Here is a 15,311-nt window from a genome sequence, read left to right on the forward strand (position 1 = left end):
ATTAGTTGTTTAAGAGTGTCCTACTTAGTTTCCACATATTTGTGAATTTTCCAAAGTTCTGTTATTCATTTCTAGTTTCATTCCATTGTGAACAGAAAAGTTACTTTGTAAGATTTCAATCATTTCAAACTTAAGACTTACCTGTGGCCTAACATATGGTCTATCCTGGAGAACGTTCCATGTGCACTTGAGTGGAATATATATTTTGCTGTTGTTGGGTGGTGTGTTCTGTACATATGTTAGGTGAAACTGATTTACAGTGTAGTTCAAGTTCTATATTTCCTTGTTGATCTCCTGTCTGGCTGCCCTATGCAGTATAGAAAGCTGAGTATTGAAGTCACCAACCATTATTGCAGACCTATTTTTCTCTCAATTCTGTCCATTTTTACTCCATATATTTTGGGACTATATTGCTAGGTTATGTTTATATTTATAATTGCTATATATTATTTCTGTAGTGAACCTTTTATAAATATGTCTTTCTTCATTTTATTATCTTTTCCTAATTTAAAATCTGTTTTAATTTTTATTTAAATTATGATACAGCCATCCCAACTCTCTTTTGATTACTATTTGTATGAAATATATTTTTCCATCCTTTTACTTTCAACCTCTTTATGTCCATATTATCTAAAATGAGTCTCTTGTAGGCAGTATATGTATAGATCTTGGGTTTTTTTTTTTAATCCAAACTGCTAACCTAGGCCTTTTGATTGGGGAGTTTATTCCATTTATATTTAATGTGATTACTGAAAAGGAAGGATTTACTTTTGCCATTTAGCCTTTTGTTTTCTGTGTATATCTTTTGTTCCCCAGTTCCTCCATTACTGCCTTTTAAAATATTTATTGATTTTTTTCTTGTATTTTTTTCACTTTTATCATTTCTTTCATTTTCTGTATATTTTAAAGTATTTTCTTAGTGGTTACCATGTTAACATGTTAAGCTTGTAAAAATCTACTAACTTAGTTTTAATAGTATACAAACACTCTGCTCCTATACTTTTCCATCCCTCTCCCCTTATTTTGTAATTGTCCAAGATTACATCTTTATACAGTGTATGCCCATTAACACAGATGTATATTTTTTGTGTTTGCCTGAAATCATACAGAAAAAGCAGAAGTTATAAACCAAACAAAAAGCACAATAATACTGGCTTTTATACAAGCCTCTGTACTAGTGTTCACTTTTCTTTCTTATGGTTTAGAGTTACTATCTAGTGTCCTTTTCAAATCAGCTTGAATGTTTTGTTTTGGTTTGGTTTGGTTTTTGGGTTTTTGTAGAGCAGGTCTACTGTTAATGAGCTCTCTCAGATTTTATCTGGTAACATCTTAATTTCTCCCTCATTCTTCAAGAATAATTTGCCAGATATAGAATTCTTAGTTGACAGTTTTTCTTCCAAGACGTAAAGTGTGTTATGTCTCTGACTAGTGGCCTCCATGGTTTCTGGTGAGAAATTGGCTCTTAATATATCTGAGGGTCCCTTGTAGGTAACAAACAACTTCTCACTTGCTGCTTTCAAAATTCTGTCTTTGGGTTTTTACAATTTGGTGTGCATCTTTTTGAGTTTATCCTACTTGGAGTCTGTTGAGTGTCAGGGATATATAGATTTGTTCTTTTATCAAATTTGGGAAGTTTCTGGATATTATTTCTTGAAATTTTCTCTCTCCCCTTTCCTTCTGCAATTCCCATTATGTTATGTAAGTAAACCTGATGGTGTCACACAGGTTTTTCAAGCTAATCTTTTCTTTCTGTTCCTCACAATGGGTAACCTCAGTTGAAATATTTCCAAGTGTACAGATTTAATTTTACCTGTTTAAATATGCTGTTGAACCCCTTTAATGAATTTTTCCCTTCAGTTATTGTACTTTGCAGCTCCAAGATTCCTATATGGTTCCCTTCTATAAATTCTCTTTATTGATAATCTCTATTGGTTCAAACATTGTTGACATATTTGTTGACCTAGTTCCTTTCGTTCCATGTCCATGGTTTTCTTTAGCTCTTTATGCATATTTAAGATAGTTGATTTAAAGTCTTTGTGCCGGGGCTTCCTCATGGATAGTTGGTAGGCAGGCAGTTTAAAATGCCACAGTACTCTGCTGCCACAAACTAAGGAGCTTCTTTCTTCACCAAATCTTCCAGTTTTGACTAGATTCCAAAGTTTTACAAAAGTTAATTCTGACAGTTTCTGGCAGCCCGTTAGTTGCTTTTGAGCAGGTACGATCAGGGATTTCCCTTACTCTGTCATTTTTCATATCACAAAGTTTTTTTTTTTAATTGTATGATTCCATTTATATGAAATATCCACAACAGTTAAAACCACAGAGACACAAGAGGGTTAGTGGTTGTCAGTATCTGGGAAGAGGAGCAAATAGGGAGTGATTGCTTAATGATAAAAATGCTGGAACTAGATAGAGGTGATGGTTGCACAACACTGTGAATGTACTAAATGCCACTGAATTGTACATATTAAAACGGCTAACTGGGCTTCCCTGGTGGTGTAGTGGTTGAGAGTCCACCTGCTGATGCAGGGGACACGGGTTCATGCCCCGGTCCAGGAAGATCCCACATGCCGTGGAGCGGCTGGGCCCGTGAGCCATGGCCGCTGAGCCTGCACGTCCGGAGCCTCTGCTCCGCAACGGGAGAGGCCACAACAGTGAGAGGCCTGCATAACGCAAAAACAAACAAACAAACAAACAAACAAAACAAAACAAAAAAATGGCTAACTTTATGTTATGTGAATTTCACATCAACAAAAAATTTTAAAGTCACTTTTAAGGAGATGTGTTTCCAAGGGCACTTTCCATATCCTAGTAGATGGCCCAGACTAATACTTTCAACAAATTGGAAAGAGATTATTCACAGGGCTCTCATGATCTTACATACACTGAATATCATCAGAATCTTCCTCATGTTCCTTACACTTCCTGGTGTCAACACTCTGATGTGGAGTCAGGCTCCATATGGGCTTAGCACATTGAAGCTTCCTACATGTCACTTGTATCTATGGCCTTTCTCCCTCTATCAGTCTTCTTGACACTGAACAAATCCAGAGTTTCACATTCACTGTATTTAAGAGTTCTCTCCACCCCTGTGAATTTTTACTTGTGTACTCTCTGATGCTTGTGAATTTTGACTAAAGGTTTTTCCACACTCATAACATTTGTGGGGTGCTATGGACTAAATTGTGTCCTCTCAAAATTCATGTTGACCCCTTATTCTCAATGTGTCTATATGTGGAGATATGGCATGCAAGGGATAAGGTTAAATGAGGTCAGAAAGGTAGGGCCCTGATAGGGTTGGTACTTTCTAAGAAGAGACCAGAGCTTACTCTCTTTCTGATGCTGCTGTGTGAGCACACAGCAAGAAGGCAGCAGTATGAAAGCCAGGAAGAGAGCCCTCACCAGGAACCAAATCAGCCAGTACCCTAATGTTAACTTCCCAGCTTTGAAAACTGTGAGAAATAAATTTCTGTTGTTTAAGTCACCAGTCGATGGTATTTTGTTATGGCAGCCCTAGCAGACTAATACAGATTTTGGTACTGACAGTGGGGTGCTGCCGTAACAAATTCCTAAAACTGTGGACATGGCTTTGAAACTGTATGATGGGTAGAGATTGGAAGAATTTTGTGGTGCATGCTAGAAAAATCTGAGATTGACATGAAGGGACTGTTGGTAGAAATACAAACATTAAAGGTGATTTTTATGAGGGCTCAGAAAGAGAAGAGCTGAAAAGAAAAGTTCCACCTTCTTAGAGAATACATAAATAATCATGAAAAAAATGACGGCAGAAATATAGATGTTAAAGGACATTTGGTGATGTCTCAGATGGAAATGAGGAACAGGTTACTGGAAACTGGAGGAAAGGTGATCCTTGCTATAAAGTGGCAAAGAACTCGAGTGAACTGTGTTCTAGTGTTCTGTGGAAGGTTGAACTTGTGAGTAATGAAACTGGATATTTAACCGAGATTTCAAAGCAGTGTTAAGGAGTGGCTTGGTTCCTCCTGACTACTTATGGTAAAATGTAAAACAAGAGAGATGAAGTGAAGAAGGAATTGTTAAGTAAAAATGAACCCATACTGAAGATTGGAAAATTCTTAACTTATCTACATTGTAAAAAAAGAGAGAGAAAACTTGTTCTGAGGAGAACACTGAGGGCATGTCTGAACAATTTGATAAGGTAATTAGTATGGGTGTGAACCATGAATTTAATCAGCCATCTCAGCAGAAGCCAGGAAGAGATGGACGTATACCCACAAAAACACTGCAGCTGGCACTAAAGTAGGCACAGAAAATGGGATGAAACAGGAAGAGTGTGAATATGCATTATCCTTCAAGGAAAGAGAGGCTATTCTTAAGTTGTCAGGGCTGCTAATCCCATCACAGGCCCAGGGGGCAAAGCTGCCACTCCTTGCTTACAGCAGGGCCCTCTCAGAAAGCCACAGAGGCAGGGTCACCTCTCTGGGCCAAAGGGGTACTGCCAATCCAGTGGGCCTGGAGAGTAGAACATCAAACCAGAGGGTTATTCTCCAGCCTTAGGATCTAATACAATTTACCTTGCTAGGTTTGGACTTATTTAGAATCCTTCACCCTATCTTCCTTCTGATTTCTCCCTTTTAGAAGGGGAATGTGTATCCTACTCCTGTCCATCATTTTATTTTGCAAGTACATAACTTGCCTGGTTTCACAGGTTCACAACTGGAGAGGAATTTTACCTTAGGGAAATGGTACCTTTACTCATGTCTCACCTGTATCTGATTTAGATGAGACTTTGGGCTTTAAAGTTGATACTGGTATGAGTTAAGATCTGGGGGGCTGTTAAGATGAAATACTGTATGTTCCTGTCAGAAGGACATGAATTTTGAAGGGCCGGGTGTGGAATGCCATGGAGTGAATGATGTCCCACAAAATTATGTTGAAGCCTTAACCCCAATTTGGTTGTATTTAGAGATGGGGCCTCTAAGGAAGTACTGAGGCTAAGTGAGGTCATAAGGGTGGGGCCCTGATCCAATAGGAATGGTGCCTCATAAGAGGAAGAGATACCAGAACTCTGTCTCTGCCATATGAACACACAGCAAGAAGCCAGCCATCTACAAGCCAGGAATAATCCTCACCAGGAACTGAATTGGCTGCACCTGGATCTTACATTTTCCAGCCCCCAGAACTGTGATAAAATAAAATTTCTGTTGTTTAGGTCACCTAGTGTGTGATACTCTTTTATGGCAGCCCTAGCAGTGTAATACAGAGGGTTTCTCTCCAGTATAAACTTCCTGATGCTGAATAAGATTTGCAATTTGACAAAAGGCTTTCCCACACTTATCACATCCATAGGGTTTCTCACCAGTGGGGATTCTGTGGTGGTAATGATGGTAGAAGCTCTGGCTGAAGCACTCCCTATAGATACTACATTTGTACGGCTTTTTTCCCATGCTGTAACTTCTTTGGTGCTGGCCAAGCTGTGAGTTCAAACAGAAGCCCCTCCCACATTTATCACATCTGTAGGGCTTCTCTCTGAAGTAGATTCTTTGGTGTTGGGTTAGATATAAGCTATAGATAAAGGATTTCCCACACACCTTACACTCATAGGGCTTCTCCCTATGAGTCTGTAAGTTTGCCTATGTGGAACAAGGTATGAGTTCTAACTAAAGGCTATCTATCTCACACTTAACAGATTTTTAAGTTTCTCTCCCAAATGGATGTTCTGGTGCTGAAAGAGATTTGAGATGGATTTAAATCCTTTCTTTTCCTACACTGTTACATCCATAGGGTTTCTTTCCAGTGTGAAATCTCTAATGCTGAAGATTAGAATTTTGACTGAAGCTTTTCAAATATTCAGTATACTTGTAATGTTTCTCTCCAGGATGAATCCTCTGATAGTAAGTTTTGAGCTTTCAATGAAGCATTTACTTCCATTATCAAACACATAGGGTTTCTCACCAAAATGAATTTTCTGATGTTGCCTGAGTTCATAATTAAATCTGAAGCCTCTGCCATAAATGACACAATTGTGGGTTCTTCTTCCTGAAGTATCACTCTCCGTGTAGGAAAGTCTGAGTTTAGACTGACGTTGCTCCTACACTCATCAAATCCCTTGGTTCTTGTTCCTGCAGAATTTGAGGAGGCATGGTCACTTACCAGAAATACAAGAGAATTCCTCAGGGAGGGTCTTGAAGGAATCTAACCTGAGCCAATGTTACAAGCTTTCCCCAAACCAGGCTCCCAAGGACCATGCCTCAAGACCATCCCCAGTACCAAGAAGGAACCATTATCTGAGATTTCTTCTCTCACAAAATAAGATGATTTGTCTCCATCTTTATTGCAGAATTGCCTGTTTTGACTTAGGTTGTATACATGATTCTCCTATTCAACATTAGTCCACTGAAGGCAGAGCCTATGATGTTTCTGTCCTGAAGTTCTTTCTGATTAGGCAAAGGAGATCTTGCTTTTGGGCGCAATGTGCCTGATAACAAAGTAATTCAGATAAAGTCCAGAGTGGCTCATCAGCCGATTGGCAAGCTAGCACTGTGGCCACATGTAGCTGCCTCTATCCCAGTCTAAGAAAGCAAGCAGGTGATGGCTCTGGGGTGTTCATTCCTGTCACTTCCCAACTGCTAATCCTTGTAACCTCATCATCAAATCACAGACCATGAGCTTCCCCAACAAGGAACAGAAAGTCAAGTGAGAGAGAGAATATGGGGGCCCAATCAACAATACTCTGTCTTCCTCTCAGTCCCTCTGGGGACACTGCATGGATCTCCAAGTTTGATGTCAGGGGTGGGGCTAGCACAGAGACCCTAGCCCCAGAAGTGGTGGAGGGCACTGCTAGAGGGCTGGCAAGGGAGAACTACCCAGTTTAGCCTCCCACAAGCTTTGATATGTTGTATTTCCATCATCACTGTGTTCTAATTTCTCTTACAATTTCTTCTTTGATGTAAAGATTAGTAAACAGTGTGCTGTTTAATTTCCAAAATTTTAAATTTATATTATTGTTGACTTCTAATACAATTCTCTTGAGTCATAGAATATACTTTGTATTCTTTAAATCTTTTTAAATTTATTAAGACTTCCTTTATAGACCCCCCATGTAGTCTGTCTTGGTGAGCATACCAAATGTACTTGAAAAGAATGTGTATTCTACAGTTGTAGGGTGCAGTGTTCTATAATTATCAACCAGGATAACACAGTTGCTAGTTTTCTTCAGATCATCTATGTCTTTACTAATTTTTTACCTAGTTGTTCTATCAATTACTCAAAAGGGGGCCTTTTTCTCCCTTTAATTCTGACAATTATTTTGAAGCTTTGTTATTTTGAACAGTTATATACACACATAACTCTTATGTCCTCCTGATGAAGTGACTCCTTTATCATTCCAAAATGGTCTTCTTTCCCTCTGTCTTGAAGTTGATTTTATCTGATAGCTGATAGTGAGTGCTATGTTTTCCTTTCCTCATTGGGCATAGTTAATGTAGAGACTTTAAAGTCCTTGTCTGATAATTTCATCCACAGGGTGAATTATGGTATGTAAACTATATATCAAAAAAAATTAAAATTTAAAAGATGAGTAAGATTCAGAATAGTTGAGGAAAAAGCAGAGGGCTAAGAATCAAGATGAGGCATGTAGGGAGGAAGGGAACACAGATGCCATGAGCAGGAGCGGGAGAAAGCCTATGATATGGGTAGGGTAAAACATCTGGCAGGAGGGAAAGGTAAGCTAGTGGTAGAACAGAGAGCAGAGGTGTTAGAGCATATTGTGGATGGTTTTAAAAGCAGACAAAAGAACACAGATACTCTACTATAGAGTTGTAGCTCATATGATTTAAAACACTCAGGTCTCTTCACTTGGCCATATTTTGTGGTAAGTCCAAAATTCATTTCATGAACAAAATTTCCTACAGAAATAGGTTCTCAAACATTGAGAACAGGTTAAATTTCCAATGACTGAGAAACAGTGGGATGGAATAGTGAAAATCTGTGAATATTTTTAACCTGTAGTGTCATTGATTTCAATATGAATGTTTGTGGTTTCTTCACTTTAAAGGCATGACGGTGGGGTAGTCACTAGTTTTAATACACTACAATTTTATCATTAAAATCAGTCAGATGCACCAAAAATATTAACTAAATGCAAGTGATAGGGATAATTGAAATGTCTATCAATAGATAAATGAATAAACAAAATGTCTCATAGCCATACAAGGGAATACTATTCAAACTTAAAGCAGAATGAAATATTACTGATTTGGGCTACAATGCGGATGTATCTTGAAAATATTACGCTAAGTGAAAGAAAACACACACAAAAGACCACATATTATATGAGTCCCATTATTTGAAACATCCAGAACAACCACATCTATAAAAATAGATTAGTGGTTGTAAAGAGCTGGGTGGGGGAGGGGAGAATGGGGAGTGACTCCTAATGCGTGCAGGGTTTCTTTGGGGTGGGGGTGGGTCTGAAAACATTATGGAATTAGATAGTGGTGAATGTTGCACAACTTTGTGAATATATTAAAATCTACTGAATTGTACTCTTTAAAAGGGCAAATCTTATTGGAAATGAATTATATGTCAATGAAAACTTTTCAAAATATTTAATTCCAGTGATAGGTAAACCCCTAAAAAAGTTGGAAGTCTTATAAGAATGGAGGCTGTGCTATAGATAACACTGTCTGTAAACCATCAAAGGCTCCTGCACACAGCAGACATTCAAAAACAATTTTTGAGATTAAATAAAAGAGTGCTAATTTCCTACTAGTTAATAGCCTCTAGGTACAACCCCCTTCTATGTCACAACTCTAATGCATATTCCAATTTCTCCTCTCAGGTAAAAGCCCTTAGGAAAAAATGCCTAAATGTCATGATGTATATATAGGTCAGAAAATTCTATATAATTCAGAACTGACATATAACAAAGTACCTGAAAATGCAATTTAAAGAACCCTAAAATATATAATTTCTATGCCTCAAATAACAAACATAAAAACAAACAAACCCCTTTGTTCTTTTGTACTTTCAAAGTAAGTTAAGATTGGGTCCATTTATGAAACAGCTATGTTATAAGTGTCTTACATTTGCAGGCACGGAAACTTCATCTTAAAAAACAAACCTACTCAGATCCTCATGCCCTGGAATCAATTTTTCATGAATGAATAAAAGAAAAAATGTATACTGAGAAATGTTGGTCATAGATAGGATAAGGTTCAGGGTGTGCTAAGGATCCCACAGGAAGTGGCAGAATAGGGACAGGAAAAGTAATGTTCCATTTTGGCCAAGAATGCTTCTCTATTAACATCAGAAATGGTAAAGTGAAACATACAAAAGAAAAGCCCCCACCCCCACCCCGGGAACATTCTGAATTGCATGCACTACATAAACATTTTCTCTCAAAGGTATAAAAGATTTGACAACTGAGGGACATACAGCCCTCAATGATATCTGATAACATCAAAACCAATCATTTTTAACTGATACAGTAACAGACAAATATCCACTATATGAGCTCAGTACTAAGATCAAGTTCAGATCTTACAAAAAAATTCTACACTTGTCATATTTTTAGGACAGGCAAAGCAAAACTTAATTAGCCCAACTGACACTATTTTTGGTAATTGATATAATCAGCATAAGCATCCCACCTGGCATCTGTTTAGGTGGTCAGTAAATGTTAACTCTGTTTGATTACATCATGTTCACAATATGCCTAGTCTCAGGGATTAGAAAATCTTCCCTTCAGGACATACATTCATTCGATTACTATTTATGGCAAATTCCTTCTCAGAATCCTTCAGAACCGAACTTGTTCCAGGTTCAAGTCCACACTCCTCAGCCTGGCTTTCAGGATTCTGGCTGAACTACTTCCATCCAGGCTCAGAGGGGGTGAAAGCAAAGCCTTCAGGGGCAAGGCAAGTAATGAATGAATCAGGCACCTCAGCCATGGGGTTAAGGGGCACAAGGGAGTGTGACCACACCATGGAGATGCCATTTGGCTCCAGCTACTTGTCATACACACCAAGAGTGTGGACTCAGGACTTAGGTGTAATCTTCAAATTTTTAAGTGTGGAAAACCCAAATATAAAGCATGGGGTCAGCAAACTAAATCTACCCACGAATCACCAGCAGACAGCAGATCAGCATCCTCACCTCTAAACAGAGAAAAATGATGTGACGAAAGGCCACTGACTGCTCCAAGCTTCCCATATGATGAGGGACAGTCTGCAAGTCACCTGCTCTCTGAGACGTGCTAGGCTTCCAGCCACATTCCCACAAGAATGCATTCCCTCAGCTCTTCAACTTGCCAAATCTGTCAGGGGCAGCTCAGGCAGCTTCTTCCTTGAAAGCCTTCCTTCACTTTTTTAGGCCTTGGGAGTCACTGGGCACATAAGCATGATTGTGTTTTAACTGTGTTGATAACACTTTACTACTTGATGAATGCATAGGTCATGAATGGAGCAGAGGAGTCTGAGAAAAGGCTCCAGGTAAGATGAACCACACCTCCAAGATCAGGGCTAGGTACCAACAAGGCAGCTCCAAGACAAGAAAAGGCAATGGGTCCATCCTGCAAGAGCTAGGAAGAAATTTCAGGACTCACCTCATCCCTGGTTGTCAGGAGCCCTGGGGCCATATTCTTGGTCTGCTGAGTGCTCTTCCTAGACAAGAGTCAAGTTGCAGAGGCAGAGCTGGGGAAAGAGAAGAGAAGTGAGGGGGTGCTTGGGAGAAGTACCCTTCTATCCAGCCTCCAAGTTCAGCATAGGCAAGAAGGAGGTAAGGAAGGCAGGTTGCAGAGGGCATCAGAGCCATCCATTCTTAACCAGTGTCCTGTAAGTAAGGCTCCCAGAGCTGGGCCAGCAGCAGGTTTAGTCCCAATCTCCAGTTGGGAAATGAAGTCCACAGCCCCAGCAGCTGGATGAGACTCTATTAAGTCACTGTGTGGACTCTATTAAGAGGAAAGGGCCTCATAGTGCCCACAGATGAGCATTCACATTGAGAAATAAAGTGACCTATCATAGCGAAAATAGAAGCTCCCCATCCACATCAGCCCTGAGGCCAAAGGACAAGGCCTAGGAAATTCAAAACAGAAAGACCACTACAGCTCAGGACAGAATGTAGATTTGGGGGACAGGGGGACTTGAAGCACGGTAGAAGCCATAACCTGGCTGCACCTTCCCCTTCACATATATACCTAAGATTTGAAATGTGACTTGAAATTTAAGAATGGGCAGTCATAAAATACCTTAGGTCTTCAACAAGTCAATTTCATGACAAATTTTTTTTTTTTTTTTTTTTTTTTTTTTTGCGGTACGCGGGCCTCTCACTGTTGTGGCCTCTCCTGTTGCGGAGCACAGGCTCCGGACGCGCAGACTCAGTGGCCATGGCCCACGGGCCCAACCGCTCCGCGGCATGTGGGATCTTCCCGGACCGGGGCATGAACCCGTGTCCCCTGCATCGGCAGGCGGACTCTCAACCACTGCACCACCAGGGAAGCCCCCATGACAAAATTTTTAAGAGGAAAGATTGTCCTTAATGCAAATCCACTTAAGAGATAAACCATTCTTCAGATGTCATCTATTAGCCTTGACTGACTAGTCTGCACAAATGAACTGAAGAACATTTTGGGGACTATGAAGGCCAATTCAAATGAACTGGGTATTAGATGATGTTAGATAATTATTGTGAATATTGTTAGGTAGGATCATGATATTCTGGATATAGAGAAAAACAAATCACAATTAGAAATGATGCTGAAGTACTGAGGGTGAATGACATAATTTGCAATTTTTTAAAAATATGAAGGTTTCAACAAGTTAATAGCATAAAAAGAGGGAGGTCTTATGGAATAAAAGGAAGACTTAAGTGACACAGCAATCAAATACAATGTGTGGACCTTGTTATATGAACACTGATAAGATATTAGATGACATTAAAGAATCAGTATTAATTTTGTTAGGATTAGGCTAAAAATGGGCTGTGCTGATACTCTCTGCAAATAATTGTGGCTATATAATAAAAAGTGCAAAATCTACAACTAACATCGTATTTAATGCTGAGAAACTAGATGCTATCCACTAAGATCAAAAACAAGGCAAGAATGTCACCTTTCACCACTCCTATTCAACACCATGCTGGAATTCCAAGCTAATGTAAGACGATAAGAAAGGGAAATAAAAGGTATACTGATTGGGAAGGAAGAAATAAAACTGTCTTTGTCTGCAGATGACCTGATTGTCTATGCAGAAAATCCCAAAGAATCAACAAGAAATTTCTAGAGCAAGTGATATATCAAAGCTGCAGGATAGGGCTTCCCTGGTGGCGCAGTGGTTGAGAGTCCGCCTGCCGATGCAGGGGACATGGGTTCGTGCCCCGTTCCAGGAGGATCCCACATGCCGCGGAGCGGCTAAGACCGTGAGCCATGGCCGCTGGGCCTGCGCGTCCGGAGCCTGTGCTCCGCAACGGGAGAGGCCACAACAGTGAGAGGCCCGCATACTGAAAAAAAAAAAAAAAAAAAAGCTGCAGGATACAGGGTAAAAATCAGCTGCTTTCCTATACCAGCCATGAACAGATGGATTTTGAAATCAACAACATTAGCAACCAGAAAAATGAAATACTTAGGTATAAATCTTTTCAAATTTTTCATATAAGATCTATATGAGGAAAACTACAAAACTCTGCTGAAAAAAAATCAAAGATCTAATAAGATGGATAGTCCATATTATGAATAGGGAGGCCTGATATTGTTAAGATGTCAGTTCTTCCCAACTTGATCTATACATTCAATCCATTAAAATCCCAGAAAGTTACTTTGAAGATATCAACAAGCTGGTTCTAAAGTTTATACAGAAAGGCAAGGGCCCAGAAGAGCCAACACAATACTGAAGAACAACAAAGTCAGAAGACTGATGTGACCAGATTTTGCAACTTACTATAAAGCTACAGGAATTAAGAAAGTGTGGTATTGGCAAAAAATAAATTTAAAAAATAGACAAATGGATCAATGGAACAGAATAGAGAGCATAGAAATAGACTCACATAAATAAAGTCAACTGAGCAAGGAAAATTTAATGGAGAAAGGACTATCTTTTCAATAAATGGCAGTACTGGAACAATTGAACATCCACATACACAGACCTTATACCTTCCACAAAAATTAACTCAAAATGGATAGCAGGGACTTGCCTCGTGGAGCAGTGGTTAAGAATCCTCCTGCCAATGCAGGAGACACAGGTTTGAGCCCTGGTCTAGGAAGATCCCACATGCTGCGGAGCAACTAAGCCCGTGGGCCACAACTACTGAGTCTGCGCTCTAGAGCCCGCAAGCCACAACTACTAAGCCTGCGTGCCACAACTACTGAAGCCTGTGGGCCTAGAGCCTGTGCTCCAGAACAAGAGAAGCCACCACCATAAGAAGCCTGCACACTGCAACGAAGACCCAACACAGCCATTAATTAATTAATTAATTGATTTTTTAAAAAATGGATAGCAGAGCTAAAGGTAAAATATGAAACTATAAAACTCCTAGAAAATAACATGGGAGAAAATTTAGGTGACCAGGGACTTGGCAGTGTCTCTTCAGATATAACACGAAAAACACAACCAATGAAAGAAAAATATTGATAAGGTAGATTCTGTTAGGATTAAAAGACTTCTGTTCCACAAAAGATACTGGCAAGAAAATAAAAAGTCAAGTCATAACTGGAAAAAATACATGAAGGAAAAAAATGACAGAGTGGAAAAGAAAAACAATCATAATCACAGTTAAAAAAACTTGATACACCTCTCAGTAAATGAAAAAGCAAACTAACAGTAAAGAAGAAAAACAGAAGGTTTAAAAAATACTATCAGGCAGTATTGATCAAATTGACATTTATAGAATGCTAAACCCTACAAGTGTAAAAGGGGCACAAAGAATATTAACCAAGGAAAATGAAATTCCAAGGCATATAAAACAAGTCACCAATTTCAAAGGACTGAAACTTAAAAAGAGTATGTTCTTTGCCCAAGATGGAATTAAAGTAGGAATCAGTAAAGCAACACTGGTCTAAAGGAGATATGGATGAAAGAAAAAATTCCATGGGACATTTAGAAAGACTTTTAACTGAATGATTCTAATAAACACAACATATCGAAACATATGACAACTAACCAAATTTGTGATATAGATCTATTACAGGTGCATTGTGTCCCCTATGAAATTCATATGTGAATTCATAACCTCCAGTGCCTTAGAATGTGATTGTATTTTTAGATAGGTCTTCAAAGAGGTAATTAGGTTAAAATGGCATTATTAGGGTGGGCCCTAATCCAATATAACTGGTGTCCTTATAAGAGGAAATTTGAACACAGACAGGTCCAGAGGGAAGCCCATGTAAACAGGGAGAAGACAACCAGCTACAAGCCAAAGAAGGGCCTCAGAAGAAACCAACACTGCCAACACCTTGATCTTTAACTTCTAGCCTCCAGAATTGAGAGAAAATCAATCTCTGTCGTTTAAGCCACCCAGTCTGTGGTGCATTATTATGGCAATTCTAGCAATAAACACAGCAGCAAAGGCAGTTCTTAAAGGGAAACTTATAGCTTTAAATGAATACACCAGAAAAGTTTTAATTTAAAAAAACAACTCCAGCTCCCACCTTAAGACACTAGGAAATGAAAAGGAAAAAAAAAAATAGAAAATAATAAAGAGGAAAAAATATCAATGAAATATAAATGAAACTCCAAAGAAAATTAAAAAGCCAAAGGCTGATTATTTGCAAATATTAAAATTGCTAAACCCCAGGCCTGAAACTATAAAACTCCTAGAAGGAAACATAGGGGAGAAGCTTCATGACATTGGAATAGGCAATAATTTCTTGGATATAACACAAAAAGCACAAGCAACAAAAGCAAAAATAGACAAATGAGACTACATTAAACTTAAAAATTTCTGTGCAGCAAGGGGAACAAACAACAAAATGAAAAGGCAATTTATGGAATGAGAGAAAATCGATGCAAACCATGTATCAGATAAAGGGTTAATATCCCGAATATATAAAGAACTCCAGCTCACTAACAAAAAACATATATCCAGACTAAAAAATGGACTAAGAACTTAAATAAACAGCATATGGCCAACAGCATATGAAAAGACACTAAGCATTACAAATTATCAGGGAAATACAAATCAATACCACAATGAGATAGCACCTCTACCCATTAAAATGGCCATTATTTAAAAAACTAAAAACAACACACACACACAGACAAAATAACAAGTTTTGGCAAGGATGTGGAGAAACTGAAACCCTAGTGCACTGTATAGACACTGTGGAAAACACTATGAAG

At 38.8% G+C, this 15,311-nt stretch overlaps 1 protein-coding gene across 2 annotated transcripts in view; it reads right to left on the reverse strand.

Annotated features, from left to right (window-relative positions):
- Positions 1-15,311, reverse strand: part of ZNF169 (zinc finger protein 169) — a 50,205-nt gene that overhangs the window by 26,093 nt on the left and 8,801 nt on the right. For both annotated transcript variants that reach the window (XM_032636064.1, XM_032636063.1), the window contains exon 2: positions 10,586-10,673. In XM_032636064.1, the coding sequence (XP_032491955.1) occupies positions 10,586-10,618 (33 nt within the window). In that variant the 5' untranslated portion in view covers positions 10,619-10,673. The remainder of the gene's footprint in view (positions 1-10,585; positions 10,674-15,311) is intronic.

Source organism: Phocoena sinus, chromosome 6 (assembly GCF_008692025.1).
Source record: "Phocoena sinus isolate mPhoSin1 chromosome 6, mPhoSin1.pri, whole genome shotgun sequence".
Classification (NCBI taxonomy): Eukaryota; Metazoa; Chordata; class Mammalia; order Artiodactyla; family Phocoenidae; genus Phocoena; species Phocoena sinus.